The sequence below is a fragment of the Apiospora kogelbergensis genome (genome assembly GCF_038363985.1).
Source record: "Apiospora kogelbergensis strain CBS 113332 chromosome Unknown utg000007l_segment0_segment0, whole genome shotgun sequence".
NCBI lineage: Eukaryota > Fungi > Ascomycota > Sordariomycetes > Amphisphaeriales > Apiosporaceae > Apiospora > Apiospora kogelbergensis.
Genome location: NW_027117424.1, coordinates 591,981 through 613,675, shown reverse-complemented (window position 1 = coordinate 613,675; position 21,695 = coordinate 591,981). Strand labels below are relative to the sequence as shown.

At 52.8% G+C, this 21,695-nt stretch overlaps 8 protein-coding genes across 8 annotated transcripts; 5 read left to right on the top strand and 3 right to left on the bottom strand.

The window, feature by feature from the left end:
• Positions 1-1,665: 1,665 nt before the first annotated feature.
• Positions 1,666-5,272, top strand: PG998_010527 (26S proteasome regulatory subunit rpn2; the record flags this gene model as incomplete). Its single annotated transcript, XM_066877343.1, has 3 exons — positions 1,666-1,859; positions 1,927-4,870; positions 4,940-5,272. Exons 1-3 carry the CDS (start codon positions 1,720-1,722, stop codon positions 5,270-5,272), a joined length of 3,417 nt encoding a protein of 1,138 aa, XP_066726397.1. The 5' UTR covers positions 1,666-1,719.
• A 672-nt stretch (positions 5,273-5,944) lies between these two features.
• Positions 5,945-6,958, top strand: PG998_010526 (uncharacterized protein; the record flags this gene model as incomplete). The annotated part of the gene is made up of 1 exon (XM_066877342.1): positions 5,945-6,958. The coding sequence occupies one exon, from the start codon at positions 5,945-5,947 to the stop codon at positions 6,956-6,958; it is 1,014 nt and encodes a 337-aa protein (XP_066726396.1).
• Positions 6,959-9,503: 2,545 nt separating this feature from the next.
• On the top strand, positions 9,504-11,053 carry PG998_010525 (uncharacterized protein; the record flags this gene model as incomplete). The annotated part of the gene is made up of 2 exons (XM_066877341.1): positions 9,504-10,623; positions 10,725-11,053. The coding sequence occupies 2 exons, from the start codon at positions 9,504-9,506 to the stop codon at positions 11,051-11,053; spliced, it is 1,449 nt and encodes a 482-aa protein (XP_066726395.1).
• A 214-nt stretch (positions 11,054-11,267) lies between these two features.
• Positions 11,268-12,484, bottom strand: PG998_010524 (cinnamoyl-CoA reductase; the record flags this gene model as incomplete). The annotated part of the gene is made up of 4 exons (XM_066877340.1): positions 11,268-11,273; positions 11,516-12,118; positions 12,173-12,301; positions 12,365-12,484. 4 exons carry the CDS (start codon positions 12,482-12,484, stop codon positions 11,268-11,270), a joined length of 858 nt encoding a protein of 285 aa, XP_066726394.1.
• Positions 12,485-13,742: 1,258 nt separating this feature from the next.
• Positions 13,743-14,810, bottom strand: PG998_010523 (alpha/beta-hydrolase; the record flags this gene model as incomplete). The annotated part of the gene is made up of 2 exons (XM_066877339.1): positions 13,743-13,908; positions 13,969-14,810. The coding sequence occupies 2 exons, from the start codon at positions 14,808-14,810 to the stop codon at positions 13,743-13,745; spliced, it is 1,008 nt and encodes a 335-aa protein (XP_066726393.1).
• Positions 14,811-15,795: 985 nt separating this feature from the next.
• PG998_010522 (uncharacterized protein) lies at positions 15,796-16,386 on the bottom strand (the record flags this gene model as incomplete). Its single annotated transcript, XM_066877338.1, has 1 exon — positions 15,796-16,386. The coding sequence occupies one exon, from the start codon at positions 16,384-16,386 to the stop codon at positions 15,796-15,798; it is 591 nt and encodes a 196-aa protein (XP_066726392.1).
• Positions 16,387-17,467: 1,081 nt separating this feature from the next.
• Positions 17,468-19,507, top strand: PG998_010521 (uncharacterized protein; the record flags this gene model as incomplete). Its single annotated transcript, XM_066877337.1, has 4 exons — positions 17,468-17,581; positions 17,626-18,397; positions 18,438-19,127; positions 19,209-19,507. 4 exons carry the CDS (start codon positions 17,468-17,470, stop codon positions 19,505-19,507), a joined length of 1,875 nt encoding a protein of 624 aa, XP_066726391.1.
• A 1,268-nt stretch (positions 19,508-20,775) lies between these two features.
• On the top strand, positions 20,776-21,367 carry PG998_010520 (uncharacterized protein; the record flags this gene model as incomplete). The annotated part of the gene is made up of 4 exons (XM_066877336.1): positions 20,776-20,949; positions 20,999-21,088; positions 21,158-21,224; positions 21,354-21,367. The coding sequence occupies 4 exons, from the start codon at positions 20,776-20,778 to the stop codon at positions 21,365-21,367; spliced, it is 345 nt and encodes a 114-aa protein (XP_066726390.1).
• Between the last annotated feature and the right edge of the window lie 328 nt (positions 21,368-21,695).

Below are 21,695 nucleotides of genomic sequence, written 5' to 3'. Positions count from 1 at the left end.
GCCTGGTCCGGACGGGTTACTGGCTGTTGGCTGCTGCTGACGGATGCTGGTTTGCTGCAAGCTTAGGGACGGTGCTAGTTATCTGATGGCAATGTTCGCGAATCAATTCGAGGTTGGAGGCCGGCTGGCTGATTGGGCTGTCCAGGGCCAAAGTGCCAGGGTGGGTGCCGTTGAGGGTGTTTCAATTTCTTACCCACAATTAGGCAATCATCAGCCTCAAGTCCTTCCCCATCGGCTCTGATCAGAGAGGCATGAGGGAGGGGCAGGGCCGGGGGTTGTTGGTTCAGATTGCCAAATCTTGGTGGATGTCCATGGATTCCGATGGACAAGGCTGACTTTTTTTTTCCTTTTCTTCCGTCACTCTCTTCCCGGACTCCGTCGCGCTCGCGTGTGTGGTTGAACAAGAAGATGCTGGGTCAAATCCAATTGACGACGGGGAGGAGACACAAGGGGGGAAAGACGGGGAGAGACGGTCTGGTCTGGGGTTCGTGTCTCTCCCTCCTATCTATTCCCTCAGCTGCCAACGATATCACAGGTACAGACTATGTCGGTCTATGTACTACCACGACCACTACTGCCCCTGCTACTGCTGCTACTGCTGCTAAACATCCATCTTGTCGTGGCCCATCCAGCCCACCCGATATAGCAGTGTAGGTCTGGCCCCGAGAGAGACCAATGACAAAGCTCCCCAACAGCCCAGGGTCAATGACATGACATAACCAACAGCTGTACGGACGGAGTATATCTGTCGATATGTCGTATTGCAATCGCGCTATCGGCAGTTGACATCGCCTATCGTAGAAGATGATTATTGCACACCCGTCGCAGAGCATTCATCTGGCACTTGGGGTTGCTGTCGTTAATTTCTCGGTAACGTACTTAGTGGGAGAGCTTGAGCTACTTGGCAATTTCGGTTCCTGCGCGGCCCGACATCGCGTCAAAAGCGAAGGACGCACTCAGCACTCTCCTGTATGTATGTATATGCATACTGCCAGCCCCGGTTTCTGTCTGGATCGACACTTTTGCTGCCCAGGTTTTTACTTTGGGCCTCAACACAGCTTTGTCGCTACTCTTAAAGGCTGCGCTAAAAAAGTCAGCCTGTCAACTACATATCCCGTGGGGTACTATGTCTGCTAGTCGCTTGTAGAAATGGCTGCAGGTGTGACTGTGGGTTGAGATTGGGATTGACACTGGATGGTTTGGCTGTACATTTCTTTCAGACTCAAAGTAGATGATCCCCAGAATTCTGAGCGGCGCATTGATTTGCCGGGTCTCCGGACTGCTGACCTAAGCCAAGCTATGGGGGTGTTCGCAGCGAGGGTCGTTTTTTCCTAACGCCACCCCTCTCAGAAAGGTACTTGCAGCTCTGTGAGACAAGCTCGGACCATCGGCAAGGCAGAGCTGTTCCTGACGTGTACCGCTGCTGGCTGAGGCTTTGGCGCAATCAATCACACCCATGTGTTTGGTGTTCATTTGCCTCGTCCTTGACCACACTTTGCGCTTCACCTCCACAACATTGGCGACGTCAGCCATCTATCTCTGCCCCCAAAAAACCACAAGCATCATTCCTCTGGAAGGCAGTGGCACGTCGAGCAGCAATCCGGATTCTGATTTTGCCCTCCCTCTACACGCCATAATACCTTCATCGCCCAAGGCTTCTCGAACCCCCCCAACCCTCCTTCGCGCGGGTTTCGCAAGCCGTAATCGAGGCTTCTCAAGATGCCAGGCCTCGTGACTGCCACCGGAGTGCTGGGCTTCCTCGCCGACGAGGAGCCTGAGCTCAAGGTCTTCGCCCTCCAGACTTTGAACGATGACATCGATACCGTTTGGACCGAAGTTGCCGGTGCCCTCGGCCAAATGTAATTGATCCAACGGTCCCTGCCTTGTCCACCACTATCCATTACTGACCATACCTTCTGCTTCTAGTGAGGCCCTGTACGAGGACGACTCTTTCCCTGAGCGCAAGCTAGCTGCTCTTGTCCTTTCCAAGGTCTACTACCACCTGCAAGCCTACGATGAAAGCATGTTCTTCGCCTTGGCTGCCGGCGATCTCTTCAAGCTAGATACGCCCGGCGAGTTCGAGGAGACCATCATCTCCAAATGCGTCGACCATTACATCGCCGCCAAGAACGAAAACCACACGGTTCTTTCCCAAAAGGACAATGAGGACAAATCTTTGCCTGCCTTGGCGACTGCCTTCAGCGGAGCCAACGACGGTAACAACGCCTCCGCCCTCATCTCGCCAACCACTCCCTTCTCCCAGTCCACCCTTCCTTCCAAGTCTCTCCTGTCCCGTGCCTCGACCGACAACACCATCCTCGAGCCCTCGTTCGAGCCGCCCAAGAAGCAGCACCGCTCCTCCTCGATCGCCCTGTCGCAGAACGAGCTCAACACAAGACGTGCAATCGATGCCGTCATCGAACGTCTCTACGAGAGCTGCTTGAAGGAAGGTCGCTACAAGCAAGTTGTTGGTATCGCTGTCGAAGCTAAACGCTTAGATGTCGTCAGCAAAGTGATTCAGCGCGCCGACTCGGACCACAAGAAGTCCAAGGGCAAGGCGGCCGACGAAGAGACTCTCGGCCCCGCCGAGGAATTGATGGACTATTGCCTTACCATCTGCCTGGACATCGTTCAAGAGCGTGCTTTCCGGGATGACATTTTGCAATTGGTTCTGGATATTCTTACCAGCGGCAGGGCCAAGGACCCCGATTACTTCTCTATCGCCAAGTGCATCGTCTATCTGAACAAGCATGAGCAAGCCGAAACTGTTATCAACCACTTGATGAAGGAGGACACGCCTCACTCCATCGCCATCGTGTATCAATTTGCCTTCGATCTGTACGACAATGGCACACAAGAGTTCCTTGCCAAGGTAATTGCGACTTTGCCCTTTGGCGACACCGAATTCTCTAAGACGGATAGTGATGCCACGATACTCGAGCCCATGGTAGCCACTAAGGATGAGCTTATTGAAATGGCCGACAAGAAGAAGGCCAAGGTGCTCAACAACCTCCGGTCTATCCTGGATGGTACTAAGACTATTAAGCTTAATGTCGAGTTCCTCTATCGTAACAACCACACAGACCTGAGTATTCTCAACAAGGTCCGAGACAGTCTCGAAGGTCGCAACTCGATTTTCCACACCGCAGTCACCTTCTGCAATGCTTTTATGAACCAAGGTACCACCAACGACAAGTTCTTCCGCGACAACCTGGACTGGCTCGGCAAGGCCGTGAACTGGTCCAAGTTCACGGCTACGGCGGCCCTCGGTGTCATCCACCGCGGAAACCTCTCTCAGTCTAGGAAACTCCTCGAGCCTTACTTGCCCCGAGGTGCAGGTGGTATCAGCGGCGGATCGCTCTATAGTCAGGGTGGCGCCCTGTATGCCTATGGTCTGATCCACGCCAACCACGGCGCCGATGCCTTGGACTACCTTAAGACGCAGTTCACCGCCGCCGAGGAGGAAGTCATTCAGCATGGTGGTGCTCTGGGTCTCGGAATTGCTGGTATGGCTACCGGCAACGAGGAGATTTTCGACAACCTCAAAACCGTTCTGTTTGCCGACTCGGCTCTGAACGGTGAAGCGGTTGGTCTGTCCATGGGCTTGATCATGCTGGGTACGGGCAATGTCAAGGCTTTGGAGGACATGGTCACATACGCGCATGAGACTACACACGAGAAGAGTGTGCGGGGTCTGGCCCTTGGTATGGCCCTCATAATGTACGGCCGCCAGGAACAGGCAGACGTCATGATTGAGGGTCTCCTCAACGACCCCGACCCAACTTTGCGATACGGCGGTATCATGACCGTGGCGATGGCGTACTGTGGCACAGGGAGCAACAAGGCTATCCGCAAGTTGCTGCACATCGCCGTCAGTGATGTCAACGATGACGTGCGACGCATAGCCGTCATGAGTTTGGGTTTCATTCTCTTCAGGAAGCCTGGCAGCGTTCCTCGTATGGTGGAGCTCCTGTCTGAGTCGTACAACCCTCACGTTCGATATGGTTCCGCCATGGCTCTGGGTATCTCGTGTGCGGGCACCGGTCTGGACGAGGCGATCGACCTTCTCGAGCCTATGATGAAGGACCCGACAGACTTTGTTCGTCAAGGTGCCCTTATTGCTCTCTCCATGATCATGATGCAGCAGAACGAGGTCATGAACCCCAAGGCTGCCACCATCCGCAAGACGCTCAAGAAGGTTGTGGGTGACAGGCACGAGGATGCCATGACCAAATTCGGCGCCGCTCTGGCTCTCGGAATCATTGATGCTGGAGGACGGAACTGCACCATCGGCCTGCAGACCCAGACCGGCAACCTCAACATGGCGGGCATCGTCGGCATGGCCGTCTTCACCCAGTACTGGTACTGGTTCCCCTTCACCCACTTCTTGTCCTTGGCCTTCACGCCCACCTCCATCATCGCACTCGACCACGAGCTGGATATCATTGACACTAAGTTTCACTGTTCCACCAAGCCGAGTCTGTTCGACTACCCGCCGGAGCAGGAGGTCAAGACGGAGGAGGGCCCTGCGTTGATTGCTACGGCTATTCTTTCCACCACTGCTCAAGCCAAGCGTCGCGCGCAGAAGAAGGAGCGCGCCCAGCGTCGCGAGAGCATGGACATTGACCCGCCTGCCAAGCCCACCACCGAGAAGATGGATGTTGACGATGCTAAGAAGCCCGAAGACGCCAAGAAGGACGAAGAGGCGGTTGTGGGCGACAAGGAGACATCGACCCCTCCTGCCGATTCAAAGAAGAAGCCTGGCTATGACATCGACAACATGACTCGAGTTCTTCCCGCTCAGCTCAAGTACATCAGTCCCATCAAGGGTCGTTACTGGCCGGTCAAGCTTGTCCGACCAGGCCCGTTGGTAAGTAGCCATCATGCCCCCTATGCAGTTGCCGTGTATGAGAAGTTTCGGGAACTAACAATACCACAGCCCACGGGGGGGCCCATCCTTCTCCACGATTTAGATCCAGGCCATGACAAGTTCCTGATAGAGGAGAAGCTCAAGAAGGTTTCTACCGACAAGGCGCCGGTGCCCAACGCAGGCGGTGCTGGCGGCAACCGACAGGCCCGCACCGAGCTGGAGAACCGACTGCTCCAGTCCTTCGGCGTCAACCCTCCGGTCACGCCCGGCGGCGCCGGCGGAGCTGCCGCTGCCGCTGGCGTCCTGACGGCTGTGGATGAGGACCAGGAGGGCGACGAGGAGGCCCAGCCGCCTCGGGACTTTGAGTACTTCACGGAAAACGAAGACGAGGATGACGACTGAGCAAGCAGCGGGAGAGCGCGTAATTTTGTAGATTATCGGAACATAGAACATGAGGCGATGGTCCGGCGAGCAGTAGATGTGTATTAGTAGGTAGACTATGAAAACATCTGGCGAGCTGCGGAGAGGCGTCTCTTCGCTGATTTCACTGCATGGTCAAATCACGTTTCTGGCTTTTTCGCGTTCGCATTGATGCCGCTAACTATGACTAGAGACATACTGCCACATGGCTGAAGAACTTCGATGCATAAGTTTTGGGAGGGTTTCTTACGGACGTTTCTTTGTGAGTGACTTCAGCATTGGCTTTTGTCATGTCCATCTGGCTGCAGCAATTGATGGACATCCGAACTCCAAGATCGGCTTTCGCCACATCCTCGATGGTCGCGTATGGGTTCCTAGCCTTGCCATACAATGTCAACTTATCCACGGTGTAGCTGGCAGGTCCCACGGTGCGAGAAGCGGTCTGACTGGGATCTACGCCACATACGCCGATGCCTTGGATGCCTTGGATGCCTTGGATGCCTTCTGGTGTTGGTGCATGGGAAACCAATACCTTGAACCAACTGGCAACCCAACTGGATGGGTGGGGTGCACGGACTTTGGTCTTGACTACTTACTTACCTTCCCCGACATTCCAACATTGCAACACTCCAAACGACCAGATCCTCGAACCAAATGCGTTCTTTGCAGATCAATATTCCGACCGCTGAGTCCGGTATATTGACTCCCATACGCATCAATGCTCTCCACCGCATATTACGTCTTCACATTCTGTATCGTCGCCACCCGCCACCGGCGGCGACCGGACAGGACGCCCCATCTGTAGTGCGAGAGACTCCAGCACTATCGATGTTGGCCTTTCAACCTGGGCCTTCTTATCGCGTCCCCCACGCCAAAGATGAGGATAAGGTCAGGTCGGATCTCCAGCACGAGCTCCATATTCCTCGGCACACGACAAGAGAGGACGCGATGCTGGAACCGGACGTCATGTTCTCGACGCATAGGAGAGCTGTGTACAGAGGACCTGGCCACTTGGCGTTGTGGCCCGTTCTAGACACTACGTCGCCTACGTTGTCCAAGCTCCGGGATGAAGATGATGCGGAAAAGGCGTTGGCGAATGCGGCCATCGAATTCCTCCACCGCGTATACGGTGTTCGGGACCTGGGGAAAGTCACACACCGGCCCGGTCTCGGGCTATGGGTTGACAGCAAGTACTTTCGACAACCGCGGCAGGTCGCTGAGATCGAGGTCTACCCGCGGGTGACGGAGCTGGGAGAGGGGACAGGGGAGAAAGCGGATTCCGGCGTCATCAGCTGCCGGGTAGACATTAACCTCAATTCGCCTGTCTCGGGTTCGTCCAAGGCGGATAACCCCTGGGCTCGCCTGGAGGACATGGGCCTTGGTGCTCAGGACACCACCAGTGTGGCTGCCGAGTTGTCCGTGAGCAATAAGCGTCGCCTCAAAGAGTCTACAGTGACCGAGTCGAAAATGAAGTACATGGGCGAGATATTGGCAGCCCAGCTGGGGTTGGAGAAACCGGTACTCGCGGGGTCCCCGGAAAAGGCCTTTGGGGAGAACTGGCGTCAGATGGGCTACAAGGAGCCTGTAGAGGCTCCGTCCAAGATCAGCTGGTTAGCTGACACTCTGACGCTTGGTGTCGCGAGCGCCCTTTTTGGGTTCTTCGATTGAGGAACAGCCGTGGGTGGTCTAGAACAGAACGCACCTTTTGGTGCCTGGGTGTCGGTGACTGCCACGATGGCTTAAGTTCGGATGGACGGACTGCTTCGTGGGATTGGCCAAGCAAGCCACCTGTCAGAAGAGAAAGCTGCATTTGGCGGTAACCAATAGAGCCTGGGCGCGAAGGACGCGCGAGATTGGATCCGAACAAATGCCAACTGTGGGTGGGATGTTTGGCATGTACCCGTTTTGGGAGGGACTGTGTCTTCCATGACACTGCCCTGAAACCTCGTAACAGAGGTACATAACATAATTTGTGTTTGTTCTCGAGTTGCTGTCGGAAAAATGTGCATGTGCCCGCCCAAGGTGCAGCCTCGGTGCTGAGGTGACAGGCCAAAAAAGTACCTGCAATGCGACGCTGGCAATTGCTTGTAAGCCGAACTCCCGGTATCAATGACTGCAAGAGGTAATATTTACAAATCTGCATGTGGACGCTTTCGCAAAGGTCCGGGGCCAGGCCAACCCGGGCGCCCTCTGCAACCAAACCAAACACTGCGTGACTCTATCACGTTTCCTTGCTGTGACCCCGTTATGATTCACAACCTTCGCTGCGGCCGACTCTTCTCAATTGACAATTCCTCTCTCTCTCTCCTGGGTCTCGGACAAGAAGATAGCAAGGTGGCATAGTCCGAGTTCTCAGAACCCGCCCGGAGTTTGCCGGCCACACAATCCGATGTTTGGCCGGGGCGGTGCTGCTGTTGAACGAGCGCGGCACCGGTTCTGCATCTGCCACGGCGACTAGCTGGGGTAAGAGGTTACATTGATCCGCACTTAAGCTCGCCCAAGCCATGGCTAGCTCGTCCGCTGCATCTGACTTGTTCCTGGTCCCTATCTCATTTCAGCGGTAGGGCAGAACAGAGCAGACGAGAGAATTCGGCCGAGCTGAGCGGTCCCCTACTATGCACGCACATACTAACAGACAATAAGGTTTGCCTTTTACGGGCAGCGATGGGGAAAGGGGGCAGAGTCGGGGCGGCTTGGCGTTGCAAGTGTCCCGGGGTGTCCATGCAGGGGTTGTTTATGCGCCACCCTCTCAAGCAGGTTGTCGACGTTTTGGCCTGCATCCGCCCACCACCCCGCGAGTCAGTTGAGCCTCAAGTCGAGCTCCAAAGCCTGCCGCCAATCCCTGCCCGGTACTTTATGGCGAACAGCTTCCTTCACGAACGCGAATGGCGGGTGGCCTCTCTCTTGCTCGTGCTCGCCGCGTCTTCTCCCTATAGGTCCGACTGCTGGACGGCTGCCGTCGTGTGGGAATAGTGCCAGCCCTTCTGCCGCAGCACCAAGTTTGGTTTGCATGCGACTCCAAAAAAAGAAACGTCCCATGTCATAACACACATCACCTCTTGACATACGCGCTAAAGCAAATACATAGTCCATCTGTCATCCTCCGGCTCCGTGTGCTGTTTTGTGCGCCGGAGAGATCCGTGGGAGATCCCAACCATCTGGAACGATGTTCATCTCTTGGAAACGTCGTGAGAGAAACTCCCGTTACATCACAAAATGGCTGGAAGGAGTCCTGCTTCAACGGTTTCGGACTCCTCCCAAAGGCTCCCCAGGTAACCCGCCCAGCCTTGGAATTGGGTCGGAAAGCTTTGCTGTCCAGCTGTCCAGTGGACCCCGTGACCCTCGCACCGTCTAATCTTGACAGCTACCAGGTCTCAGATGCTAAAGCGCTGCGATCTTCTAGGTTCTCGGGCTCGGTGTGTGACCAGGGATCTTGCACGTATGTCGGATAGGAACCTGCTCCGCCGACCCCTCGCTGTGTCTATGTATGCTTGCTGCCTATACCACCTAGGCTGCTGCTGCTGCTGCTGCGTGCACACACACATGCACACACACACACACTGGGATGTATCCTCCTCGATGGCGCCTTGACCCCCGTTGATCTCCTCTTTTCCTCCCTCGGATGGCTGAGCTTCCTGGGCTCCTGGAAAATCATCTAGGCCACCCGAGATCCGATCAGAGAGGCTGGCAGTTCTAGTCGAACAACAACGAGGCCATGTTTTGGGCGGGTCGCCGAATAGATTATATACCCTCCCACAAGGCCCTGGAATGAAGCCTCGCTTCGCTTCGCTCTCCTCCCTTTTCATCCGATATCTCCTAGTCGCGCTTCCCTCCCCCTCCCCCTCCATCTCGGATCCCCTTTGGGTCGTCATTCGTTTCTCGTCGTGTCACCTGCCCACGCTGGTCGTGTCCTATTCAGGTTCTTTATTAGAGTTTCTTAGTTTTGTTTCGTATTTTACCCTCTACTTTACTTAACTTGCTATTCCTAATCCCAGGTGCCCTTTTTTCCCACTCGACTCCTACTGCTACTGCTGATTGTCACCTTACCAACCCAGTAGTCTACGACTACGACACCGTCACTTCGTAAACTTCAGCACGTCAACCAGCGCAACCTTAACCTCAACAAACTTACAGACTCACACCTCACGATGGAGGTGTCACCCGTGGACGCTCCCGTGCGGCCTCCGCAACACGAGTATTGGGATGAGAAGATATGTGTGGAGCCGGAGCCAGCCGCCAACAACAACAACAACAATGCGAGCTCGTCGTCCTCAAGCGAGAAGAGTGCCGCCATCGCCGCCATGGGGGATACCACGCCCAAGGTTTACGGCGGGCCGGCACTGGATCCGACAACATCCCGGAGCCCGCCCCGGCCTACATGAAGGGGGACATGAGCAACACCATCAGCCCGACGCAGGGCCCGCCGCAGCCGGGGCAGGCCGCCTTCCTGTACAAAGACGAGTCCGGCTTCTCGAGGGGCGACGTCCCGCACCCGGTGGCGGACCGCCAGATCATGGGCCTGAGCAAGAAGACCTTCATCCTCGTCGTGTCCGGGCTCGCCCTGTTCTTCGTGGTGCTGCTCGCCGTCATCCTGGGCGTCACGCTGGGCCGCGGGGCGTCCGGGGACAAGAGCGGCGGCGGCGGCGCGGGCGCGCTGGGCCTGCTCGAGGGCTCGCGGCTGAGCGCCATGAACTGGACGGACCCCATGTCGGGCGTGGAGCACTCGGCCGTCTTCTACCAGCACGCGAGCAACGCGCTGATGATGTCGGTGCACGACTCGACGTCGCAGGCGTGGCGCTCCGTCAACGTGACGGCCAGCGTCATGAACACGACCAAAGCCATCGGCCTCAGCGTCCTGCCCCGCACGCCGCTGGCCTGCGTCACCAACGCCTTCCAGCAGAGCTGCTACTACCTCAACGCGGAGCGCCGCGTCGCCGAGATCTACAACACGGACCCGGCCTTCAACGGCTGGCAGGCGGGCGTCTTCGGCGCCAAGATCCAGGCGCGCGCCGCGCCCGACTCGCGCATCGCCGCCGTCTGGCAGGTCTGCCAGAACTGCTCCAACTCCATCCTCGTCGCCTGGCAGGACGCCAACGGCGCCGACGTCAAGCTCGCCAACTTCACCAAGCCCGACTGGGCCCAGGGCCCGACGCTCTTCGAGTCCGCCGCCCCCGGCACCGGCCTCGCCTTTTCCACCTTCAACGACTTCCGCGGCACCAGCCCCTTCGGCACCGACCCCAACGCCCTGCGTATGTACACGGCCAGCGGCACGAACCTGGTGGAGCTGCTCAACGGACCGGAGACCAACTTTGCCTGGGGCATTGGCAACTTCAGTAAGTTCTCTTGGTCCCCTTTCGTCTTCGCTTCTTTATTTCTCTTCTCCCCCTCACTCTCTCGCTCACTCCGTCTCGGCTAACACGTCCCTTTCTTCCAGACAACCCCGTGACGTCGGGCCTCTCGCTCAACCCGAGCCCGGACATCGCGTCCATCACGTACGGCAACAACGGCTGGGACAACAACCTGGTGACGTTCCTGGGGACCAAGGGCCGGCTGATGTCGGCCGTGTACCGGGGCTCGGGCTGGTCGGTGCAGGCGGCGACGCTCGGCGGGGCCCCGGCCTCGGCCCTCGACGGCTTCTCGTCCATCGCCGCCACCCAGGGCATGCGCGTCTACGCCATCTCGCAGCGCGGCGACATCCACGAGTTCAGCACCAACTCGACCAACCCGTTCCTCCTGAGCTGGTCGGGCGTCGTCAATGCTTGAGTTGGGCAGGAGAAGGGATTGAAGGAAGACGAAGGAAAAAAAAGGAAAGCGAAAATACCAGAAGTCAAAGTTGATGCGGGGAAGTCTGAGAAATCCCATGCTGTTTGTTGGTTTTAGCGGGAGAGGTTGGGCAGTTTGGGTTCGAGTAGCGAGGAAATGTTTACATGGGATTACGATATGACAGTCTGCATGATGAGGTGGAAGGGAAGAAGATTCAAAACTGGGCTCACAATATCAAGTCACTTCAAGGCAAACAGACCAGAAGGAATGAATAGAAAGGAGGAAACGTGGGGATCAAACTGCCAATGCTTGTCTCACAGTGAGGATAGATTGTAACGACTTGTACAATGACTTGACACGGCCACACAACATCGATCTTTGTATACCCGAAGGCAATACGCTTCCAATACATGATACGTAGATCAATTGCATGAACGGAAAGACTATGGCCTGCTCATTTACCTTGCCCGGTAGCTCAAGGTACAGGCCCGCAACATCAACGACCATATCGCTCCAAATCTTGACTTTGAACCCAAAGTCCAGCTCGGTCTGATGAGCATCCCAGCCAATGGGAATAGTCTCCTGCTTGCCCTGAGTAAATGTGCCGTTCTTTGCCGCCTTGGGGAAGCGCTCCTTCACTATGTCCCAGGCCTCGTTGAATTGATGTGGCACGGTAGCGCCGATGTTCTTGGGCGCGATGACGTCCAATGCGTGGAGGAAGAGCTTGACGGCGTCATATACATAACCAGCGCCCGGTGCGACCTGTCCAGTGATGACGCCGAGCAGGATACGGTTAGTGCTGACCATGATGTCCTCGACTTGCAGGGCCCGATCGTCGGTTCCGAAGACGAAGCCAGGGAAGACGTTGACGTCGTCGAAAGTTGGACTGTTCTCCTTGACAAATCTCTCGGCCGCGTTGAGTGCCGCGATCTTGCCGGCCGAGTACGCCGGGACCATCGAGTCAAAGGGGCCCGGTATGTCGGGAAGCCGGGACTCGGCAGTGATCTTCCCACCGTTGGGTGGAAACGGGATATTGGCGAAGAAGGAGGATGCGATAACGAGTTTCTTCAAACCGGGTTCCTAAAGGGCTGCCTGGAGCATACTGGTCACGCCCTTCACGTTGGGCTCGTAGATGCCGGTCTGGGGGGGTCCAGCGCTGGGGAGGGAAGAGGCGAGGCCAGATGAATGACATAAGTAACTCCCCTTGGTGGCTTCGTGGTATGCCTTCTGGTCTGTGATGTCGGGTACCTCGACAAACGAGAGACGATCGGACGCTTGGAGAGCTCAGATCTTGGGGTGCCGGCTAAGAACATCCGACTTCGACATGGAGCGAATGGCTGCTCGAACAGTGTAGCCTTGCTCCAGGGCATTGAGTAGTACCTTGAAGCCGACGAGGCCATTGGCACCGGTGAGCAGAATTGCAGGGCCCATTGTTGAGCGAACGAAGTGGCTGCGGATAGTATTATTGCGGCGGGGGCATTGTATTGGAGGCAGTAGAGTATGACGGATCCTTACGGCCGATGGGCACAAATGACCTTGCTAAGTCTGTAAGGGGTTCAGGAAATCGAATATTGAACGTTGTTTGCTTTACATCATTACCGGCTGCCGTGTGACCTGAACCTGTACGGGACAGACGCAAGGGACTAACCCGTATCAGTCCATTGGTATCCGGATGTTCATCAATGAGGCCAATCACTGCCAAAGGAATGCTGTCCGGGGCTGCATCTCTGCATCTGACACATCGCTCAGAGTAAACCCTCCTTACCGTGTCGGATATATTGCGTCGAAGCAGTCTCTCAAGTCTTTCGCTAGCTGCGACGGCTCTTCAAGAGCTGCAAAATGCCTACCGTGGTCATGTTCTAGAAAGGAATCAGTGTCTGCCCTTGCGCAAGACGATGTTTGCAAAGAAGTGATGGACCTACCCCGGAACCACTGACAGTTCCCCGTCTTCTCGCGCTCTGTCCATTGCGCCTCCGGGGCCGGGGGTACCGAGGGGCACATGTTCGTGTGCACCGCCTGGCACGAGTCGCTGTAGCGCCGGGTTCCTAGCTCCCGCACCACCCAGTGCCCCCAGTCGCCGTCGTTCTCGGGGTTGCTGGGCGGGTCAATGACGTGCGAGAACTCGAACCAACTGCCCGGCCAGCCATGCACCAACAGCAGCGGGATGGGGTGCTTTCCACCGGCACCCGCGTTGCCAGTCTTCTTGGCAGGCTGGTGCACGAAGTGGATGCGTATGTCTTCGATGTTGGTGGTGTAGTGCGACGAATAAAGTATTTTGGCGAAGACTTGGAAAGCAGGAGCGATCAGCTCCTCGTGTTCAACTAATGACCTTCTGAGTTGTAAGGCATCGTCATAGTTACGTCTACGATGTCATACCAACACACCTGCCCGCTGTGCCGTGGCACCTATAATATACCTTCAAAATATAACATAACATCAAGTTACAAGGGTGCTGTACGTGAGGAAATGGAGGGGAAATGCATATTCAAAGCAGTTTAGTTTCATTACTCTCCGGTAAGATGTCAGCCATCTCGGTTATGATCCGATGCGCCGGTAGACCTACATCCGGTCAGAAACCTACCATACCCGATCGATAGTGACTTAGACATACATATCATAGTATTATGCCAACTCCAAGCGTGAGTCCGTGATGGGGGTCAAGTTACATATATCTACCTCGGCTTCCGCGTTAAGCTGAGCCCTCCACCTTCTCGATAAGCTCCTGGAGCTCCTTGGCGACGAACGGCGGGTTATCCTTCTGGATGAAGTGTCCAGTGTTGGGGGCGATCAGTGGCCCTTTGGCTCGGTCTGAGTCGGTGAGACGGCAGAGACCCTCGTTGTACTTCTGCCACATACTGTTTGTGTACAGAGGTCAGTGGGCGCTGATGCACGCAAAAAATTAGGGACTCACTCACGGCTGTGTGTACATAGCAGCCATGCCTATGGGAATCTTCATCATAGCCCACTCCTCCTTGGAGAACTGTTCAAGCTCATGACCGACGACGGTAATCCAAGGGCCCTTCTCCGAAGAAGTCTTAGACCCCTTCAGCTTAGGCTTGGATGGGTCTGGAAGAATATCCTTAATGTCCCGTCGGTCAAAGCCCTCCGTGTTCTTCGCCGCGGGTGAAAAGATAGTAGTCATCTGAGTGTAGGCAGCTTCATAAACATCAAGCGCGGTACCGGGAGGAGCCATGGTCTCGAGGTTGAAGGATGGGTCCTTGGGGTTCGGCCAGATGATATCATAGTCGGTATTACCCGGGTTAGAATCCAGGAAGAGGATCCCTTCTACAACGGTAGGGTGTCTAGAACGGATGCGTAAGCGATTGGCCACAGCGAGTCGAAACAGGAGGAATTTGGATCGGTACCTATCAGCATATCGTCGTGCGACGTGCGCGCCGATGCTGTTACTCACAAAGACAATGCGCGAGTGACGATCCGGAGACAGAGTCTGAATCAGCTCGTGGAGGTCGTCGGTGACATCATCCAGCGTGTGGGCGTAGCCTGGATCCTTGGTAGGCCAGGCCCCGCGAGGATCTTGGGCCGAAGCGCCCTGGCCATATCGGTCGTAGCTAAGTAGCCATGGCTTTGGGGAAACGCTCGACTGCTGAAAGAGCTCTATCGTCGGCTTCCAGACGCCCTGTGCAAGACCGAGGCCGTTCAAAAAGACGACAAGTAGATTGCTGGCGTTGTCTCCTGGGATCAGCTTATATGCCAAAGTGGCGTCGGGCTTGGTGGGGAGAGCGACGAAAGAAGTCATGCTGTAACAGAGTTAGCAAGATTGCAGTTGGTGTTGGTGCTTTGACTCAAATGGCGTGAGAAGGCAGGATTCCCAAAGAGATCCCCGCCTTAAAGTAAATCAAGAACGAGGGAAACCCCTCTTTGTTGGTTCTACCATAAGTGAGGTTGTGGGTGGCAGCAGGCTAAGACAAGGGATAATAATTTGATGTCAGCAATTGCATCGGATCCTGGTCGCAGCCTGGTCAACGGCCGATTCCCATTGGACCGTGTGCAACCTCAGAACACCCGAACGTCCCGGTAGCCCATGCTAGATAGATCCTAGCAGCTCATAGGCGCAGAGTTGGTTCAAAGAAACTTTGAGGACCGAGAAGTCCCGTCTGTTCTCCTATCTGGGACCCCCTGATCTGAGCTACATGTTTCTGGTCGTGGCTGCCCCTAAAGCTGGACACAATATATGTGCCATTCATCTCTGCACTTCCACTGAGTCTGCAGCTAAATTCAAAATTCAAAGGCCTTCTCGGCTTCTCATCAAAACAGTCTAGAGGCGGAGCAATCATTGATTAACAGGGTCTAGCCGAGCATCGCTTAGGCGAATCGGGTTTGTTCCGTCCACGGACGCATCATAGAAGGCCTTAATAACCAATATCGACCCCGTGAAGCACTTAAAGATAGTAATAGTAATAATGGAAACCTCGACTCGATGTCGGCACCCTTCAGGAGCTCAAATGCCAACCAAGACACAAGCATGACAGCACTTACAAACGTGCCATTCCTCCACAGCGTGTTCTCATATCTAGCCCAATTACAAGATTCGGTGTAGTTTCATATGCATTTGCCTCCTCGGCCGACTCACCCCTCTCCCCGTATAACATGAGCCACAGTATGACAACCTGGAGCAAGGGGGGGCAGATAAACCCGTCGTAGTGGCCTCTCAGCCTTTCTCTGATATACGGGATATTCGGCAATTCCATTTTGTTGCGTGATATACAATCACAAATCTCCTTCTAGTTGCAGTAATGAGGCAAGGAGTCTTGAGCCCCAGGCGCTGAGCATGCCTGAGCTAATGCCAGGTCGTATTGCTTGACGGTGTACTTCATCGACACGATGGCGAACGGGATGCTGAGCACACCGAGCGTTGCAACCACGATGGCGACCCAGAACGTGAGAAATGGCAGCATGTTCCTGCCGTCACTCTCTAGGGCCAGCTGTCGAACTCCGCTCGGCTCTTCATTCATGATCTCCACCAGGTCGGCCATGCTATCCCTCCATATACTGAACTTGGCAAGGTCGAGGCATTTGTGGCGCGGACTCCCGCAATATCCGATTCCGCTAAGTACCTTTGAATGACGCTGTAAAAGCTTATTGGTCATTTCGTCGCCAAGTGGGAAAAGGACATTAAGTGTGTCAATGGCTTCTACCAGTATCCACGGCGGGGTGAGTGAGTTGCTCGAGTATTGCAGAGTGTTCCATAGGAAAATCTTATGCTCGTATACAGTAATAGTCTTGTATCTCCAGTTGACGTTAAGGTGGTCGGCCAAGTTGGATGTCCAATACACCTTGAAGCCCCGACGCTGACACAAGTATGCCATTGACATGCTCGGCGGGATCTTCGAAAAGGCGTCATCGTGTGTCAGCGTTCGTCGATTTGAGAAGTATGTTTCAATCGTCTCAGTTAGTGTTGAGCCTGGTCCCCAAATAATCATGCTTTTGCCCAGCATATGGCTTCTAACCCCCGCGTGAACTGGCATTGACCTGATCTCCAGGGAACACAGCACACGTAGAGCCTGGTCTAGACACGACAATACGGCTGCCTTAGAAAGAGGCTTTCCCAAATATTTCTCCAACTTGGCTGTAGTAATTTCCACGGACTGGGTATGATTACGGTCACTGGAAATGTGCTCAATGAGCGCTGCGAATTGAGCAACATGAACATGGCCCAGTTTGGTATGTCGTAGGATCGAGCAGGTGTGAAGTCGGAGAAAATCCCAAAAATCAGGATTACTATGGCGGCTGCATGCTTCTGGTGGCAAGTTCGGCCAGATGGAACGACAGATCAATGCGACGTCTGCTTCAGGCATTGATGTATCCATTTAGCAAGTAATGACCAAGGATGCGGAGGGGACTCGACCTAGAACATTGAGCTAGATTATCCTGTTAATTCAGCCGTTTATTAGAAGGTCTTATTATCGCGACATGCCCAATACTTAGGATGTCGCTTACGCTTAATTGCGGTCACTCTTTGCCTTGGGCATAAAATCGAGGCTGTGTAGTGACGACAGATCATGCCCAACGGATCTCGTCGGCTGATACTGCAGCAAGTCGTATGATCTCATGCACGGCAGACCAATCGCCATAGTTGCTAATGATCTAGTAGATGTTGTGTGCCGTGTTAAGAGAGCTCGATTGGCTTGCGAGACATAACCGAGCTGCAAGCCACCTGTATTTACCAAGAAAATGCTCGCCCGACTACACGTAGCATAGCCCAGCCTGATGTCGATCACCCCCCTCACCCCATCCCATCTCCTGCTGTTCTTTTGGGGCTCTTTCACCTGGTCTAGTTTCCAATCAAATTGCCAGTCCTGCGTGAAATTTCTTGACCGGTACGTTTACAAGTCTTCCGTCAAATCAATTTCCCACCATCATTTTCTCCTCATATTCAGTGCTGGCATATCAATGATGAAGGAAAGTGTCCAACACGTCGACGGCCATCCATCGATCGAAGACTCAACCACTTCTAGGCCTAAACTCAAGGAACGAATCAAGAAATTCCTCCCCCTGGCTTGCTGGGTAGTAAGCCGAGGTCAGATTCGTCACCAGAGCACCCATCACAAGAGCCGGAGCCCATTGGTTTTGAGCAGCGTGCCTTATCATACAAGGCCTCGTTGAATTCCGTGCCTAGAGCTTCACATCAAGATGTTTCTGTCTCATCTACCCATTCAACCTGCGCTCCATCGGTTACTACTGGCTCTCAGTCAAACAGTAGCAATGGACATAGCGCCATATTCAGTCGCACAAGTGTATCCACCACTTTGACGGCCCCTTCAGGTGGCCACTGTGTCAATGCACAAGTCGACGACTCAAGGATACGTCTTGAAAAGAAGTACAAGGGCTATGTAGTCTACGTTGGCAGCGAGGACCAAATCAAGCTGCCAGCATCTGTGCAAGAAAGCTGGAATCGTATGGGCTTACACAGACTCAACACTGATCTTGGAGAGACTCTCGAAAAAATCATAAAGATGGGAATAATAGAGGACGCAAGGGCCGCCAGAGGCTCTACAATTCCGCTTCACAAGTCTTCCGACACCTCCATTTCAATTCGTATGTCTGGGAGGACAAGTCCTGGTGCAGATTCTGTCTGCCTCGAGCCCACTGTGTGGGTGATATGCGCGAGCAAATGGGCATGCGCAGAAGTTCGAGAGACTTTGGAATCTTTGACCTGGCTGACTATGCCATTTGAGATTCACCAGGGAGAAGCCCCAGCGTTTTGTGCAGCAGAGACTGACGTCGATCTCGAACGGCTGGATTTGTCACACGGACTCCAGCTGAACCCGGAAACTACCATGTACATCAATGTTGAGAAACCCCAGTCAGCATCATTTTGCGGCCGTTTGTGCTGTACAACCATTAGACAAAATGGTCTATACAGCCATCATGTCAGTCGCATTGGTGGTTTACTTACATTGGAACCGGTCTACAATGCCACAATACGTCGCTATATCAACTGCCCATGTGGTGAAGAGCCATCAGTGGTGGCAAGAAAGGTCTCTGGACAGCCACCGCAGGAGCCACGGAGTTGGTGCCTCGGTTGAGGAACCAAACGTCCATCAGCCCAGTATTAGAGACGAAGAGGCAATCGAAGATGGAGTCTGCAGACCCTTGCATCAGCCACATATGTCCTCGGAGGTATGGGGCAAGCGAGTCCTCACATCTGTTTCAGAATGGCAGAATATGACCATGGAAGGCATGATGTCGTTCCTTGGAGCCTCGTTCAATTTTACAACATCTGTAGATGCAGATGAGGCTCAAATTTCCCAAACAGGGACTGGCCATTCAAACGACACCGACCACTATCTTATTGGAGTGCCGACTCCATACACTAACTCCGAGCTTCAATATGCTAATGCATTCTCGGTGGGGACACAGAAACAGCAAAGCCAACCATGGATTATCACAGAACTCTCCAGGGACTGCGATATCCCAGAAGGCCATGTCCGAATTCTCACTGGTTCTCGAGACTTTCAGGCTTTGGATGGGGAATTGCTCCCCAATCGTTGTGGCATTTTTCTGCAAGGCGAGATGTTCACACTACAGAGGATCAAGCTTACGACACCGTTAGGTACGTGGATTATTCTGTTTCGGGCGCACCTGATTCGCACTCAATGACCATTGTGATGCTTGCTAGCAAACGGAACCTCAGGGTCATGGGTCGTCAAAGGCTCCCTACTCTGCGGAGTAATCATCGCAGCCTCGATGGGAGACTCATCTGCATACATGATGTCTGCAGGGCAGATGATTGCAAACATCAAATCTTGCCACCCGCAGATAGAATCAGTCGACATATCTTTTGATGCATCTTACGGTTCCATTTCACCCAACGACAGATTGCCTGATCTTATGCACAAGACAAGGATTCCCCAACTCTCGCAAACCAGCAAGATGTCTCTCGATCCTTGCGATGCAGATAGGCTCTTCCCTTACTCACCAATAACTCATTGAGCGGGCAATGTGCCATTACTAGGCGACATGAAAAGGCGACAGTAATACGGATGAGCGACTCAAATCCAATTGATGGTCTCCGAGACTACAGTGGCGTGATGACAGACGAAGGATTCCTTCGAGTGCTTCAATTGAAGGTAATAGAAACAAATTCGCATCACAAAAAGAAGTGTGCTAACAGAACAATAGCGAATCGGCCATGCAAGTTTACCAGACGCCAGGATACGGAGAATGCATGTTTTCTCTTCTCTTTTTCTTTTCATCGAAGAAACGCAGTTGCTGACTGGACCCAGACACATAGAAAACCCTGATACCCAATGTGTCAGTGCTCTTGTAACAAGGATACCTAAAATGCAACAACCGGTTCTCCTGGATTTTGTTGCAGCCTATATACAAGCTAGTGGGCTTCTGAAGGTGAATGTCCAGGTGAGTTTCAACAAAGAATATCCACAGCAAGCATTACTGATCAGGGTAGGCTCCGAACAAATACTTCTCTATGGAGTTCCATCTACCATTTCTTGCCTTGAAGCAATTATTGCCGTATGAATGCAGACAGGACGCGAGAAAAGGTCGGGATAATATGCCACTCCGAAGTTCGACGGATGTGACTTTCCTGGACAGTAAGGTTTCAGAGGAAGATGGAAGCTTTCAATCTTTTCTGTTTGGCTCATACCTTAACATTGGACCGAAGAGCAAAAAAGAAAAGAATAAAAGCTTCCAATCGAATTTCCTCTATGAAGCCCAATCCAGTTTCGTCATAACTGGATACAGCAACAGCTACTGGACCGCAATCTCATTTTCGGACACATATTTCTTCTACTCAGGCGACATTGCGGATCACGATCCGAACGGGGGGTTGGCTACCTATGAGGGGCCTGGCCAAAACGATCCATCAGATACGATCGAATTCCTTGAATCCGAACAAACACTCTCGGACCCTAGAGAGTATTTCCTAAGTATATTACTTACAAGAACGAGACAAGCCCATTATCACTGGCACCGTGTTTTGAATCACACTCGAGCCCAATTTCAGCATTATGTAAGCTTCGCTCAATTCTTAATAACTATATACGCTACGAAGTGTATTGTCCCTTGAAGATAGTCTATTACCACGAAACTAATTACAACTTCGGTAGGTCACGATTGAGTTCCCAGCTGCCTTTTCCCGTCTAGATGCCTTAACGCCTAATGCGCTCCATTCATCCTTTACTTGGATTACTGGAGTGAAACGCCTGTTGGTGCTACTGACTTTCGAACTGAACCGCACCATGAGCTGCTGGCAGTCTTTCGAGAAGTCCGACATGATATACTTCCAAGAGGTGAGGTCATCGGAGATGGAAGCCCACACACTGAGCCAGATCAAGAATTGTTTTCTCAGCCTACAAGCTTTAGTCGATGACCTTCACACCATCGCCGAGGATGCTAGAGTATTTGAAGAACATGTAAGTCCTTACGCTAATTATTGTGATAAGTAGCTAATGGAGATTGCAGCTCCAACTTCGTCTCTCAGTGACAAGGAATATGGTGACTGTGCATCAGCAGAGGAATATCACCATGCTTTCTTTTTTGAACTTCACCAACGTAAGTAGGAGGCACTACACTAAGTTAATCAAGATGAGCCGCAGTAGACTTACAACCTAACTCTTATAGAGCATGTTCATTGGGGCACCCATGCTAGCAGCTAGCTTAGTGCAGGCGAACATTTCCGAACATTTAGGTATGTTCCTAGTGCTCATGGCGGCCATTGTGGTACTTGGTTATATTATACGCAAGTTTCGAGATGATACTATAGAGATATTGTATTTCTGGAAGTAGGACTAGGTAATTAGTTAATAATGTATAGTAGGATTAAAGCTTTAGATCTCTAATAAAGAAGTTCCTATAATAGAGAATCTGATAATAATAATAATAATAATAATAATAATAATAATAATAATAATAATAATAATATAGATATATAATACTTTTTAAATTAACTTAATTTATTTTAATTTATTAAATACATTCTTTTATAAATTATAAATAATTTTTAAAATATAATCTAAATTGTAATTATATAGATTATATTTTATTTTAAACTTAATATTTATTTCTTAATATATTTATAGATACTATATCTATTTAAATTATTTTATAAAAATAATAAATAATTAACTTATTAATATCAATTAAAATATTAAATAAAGTA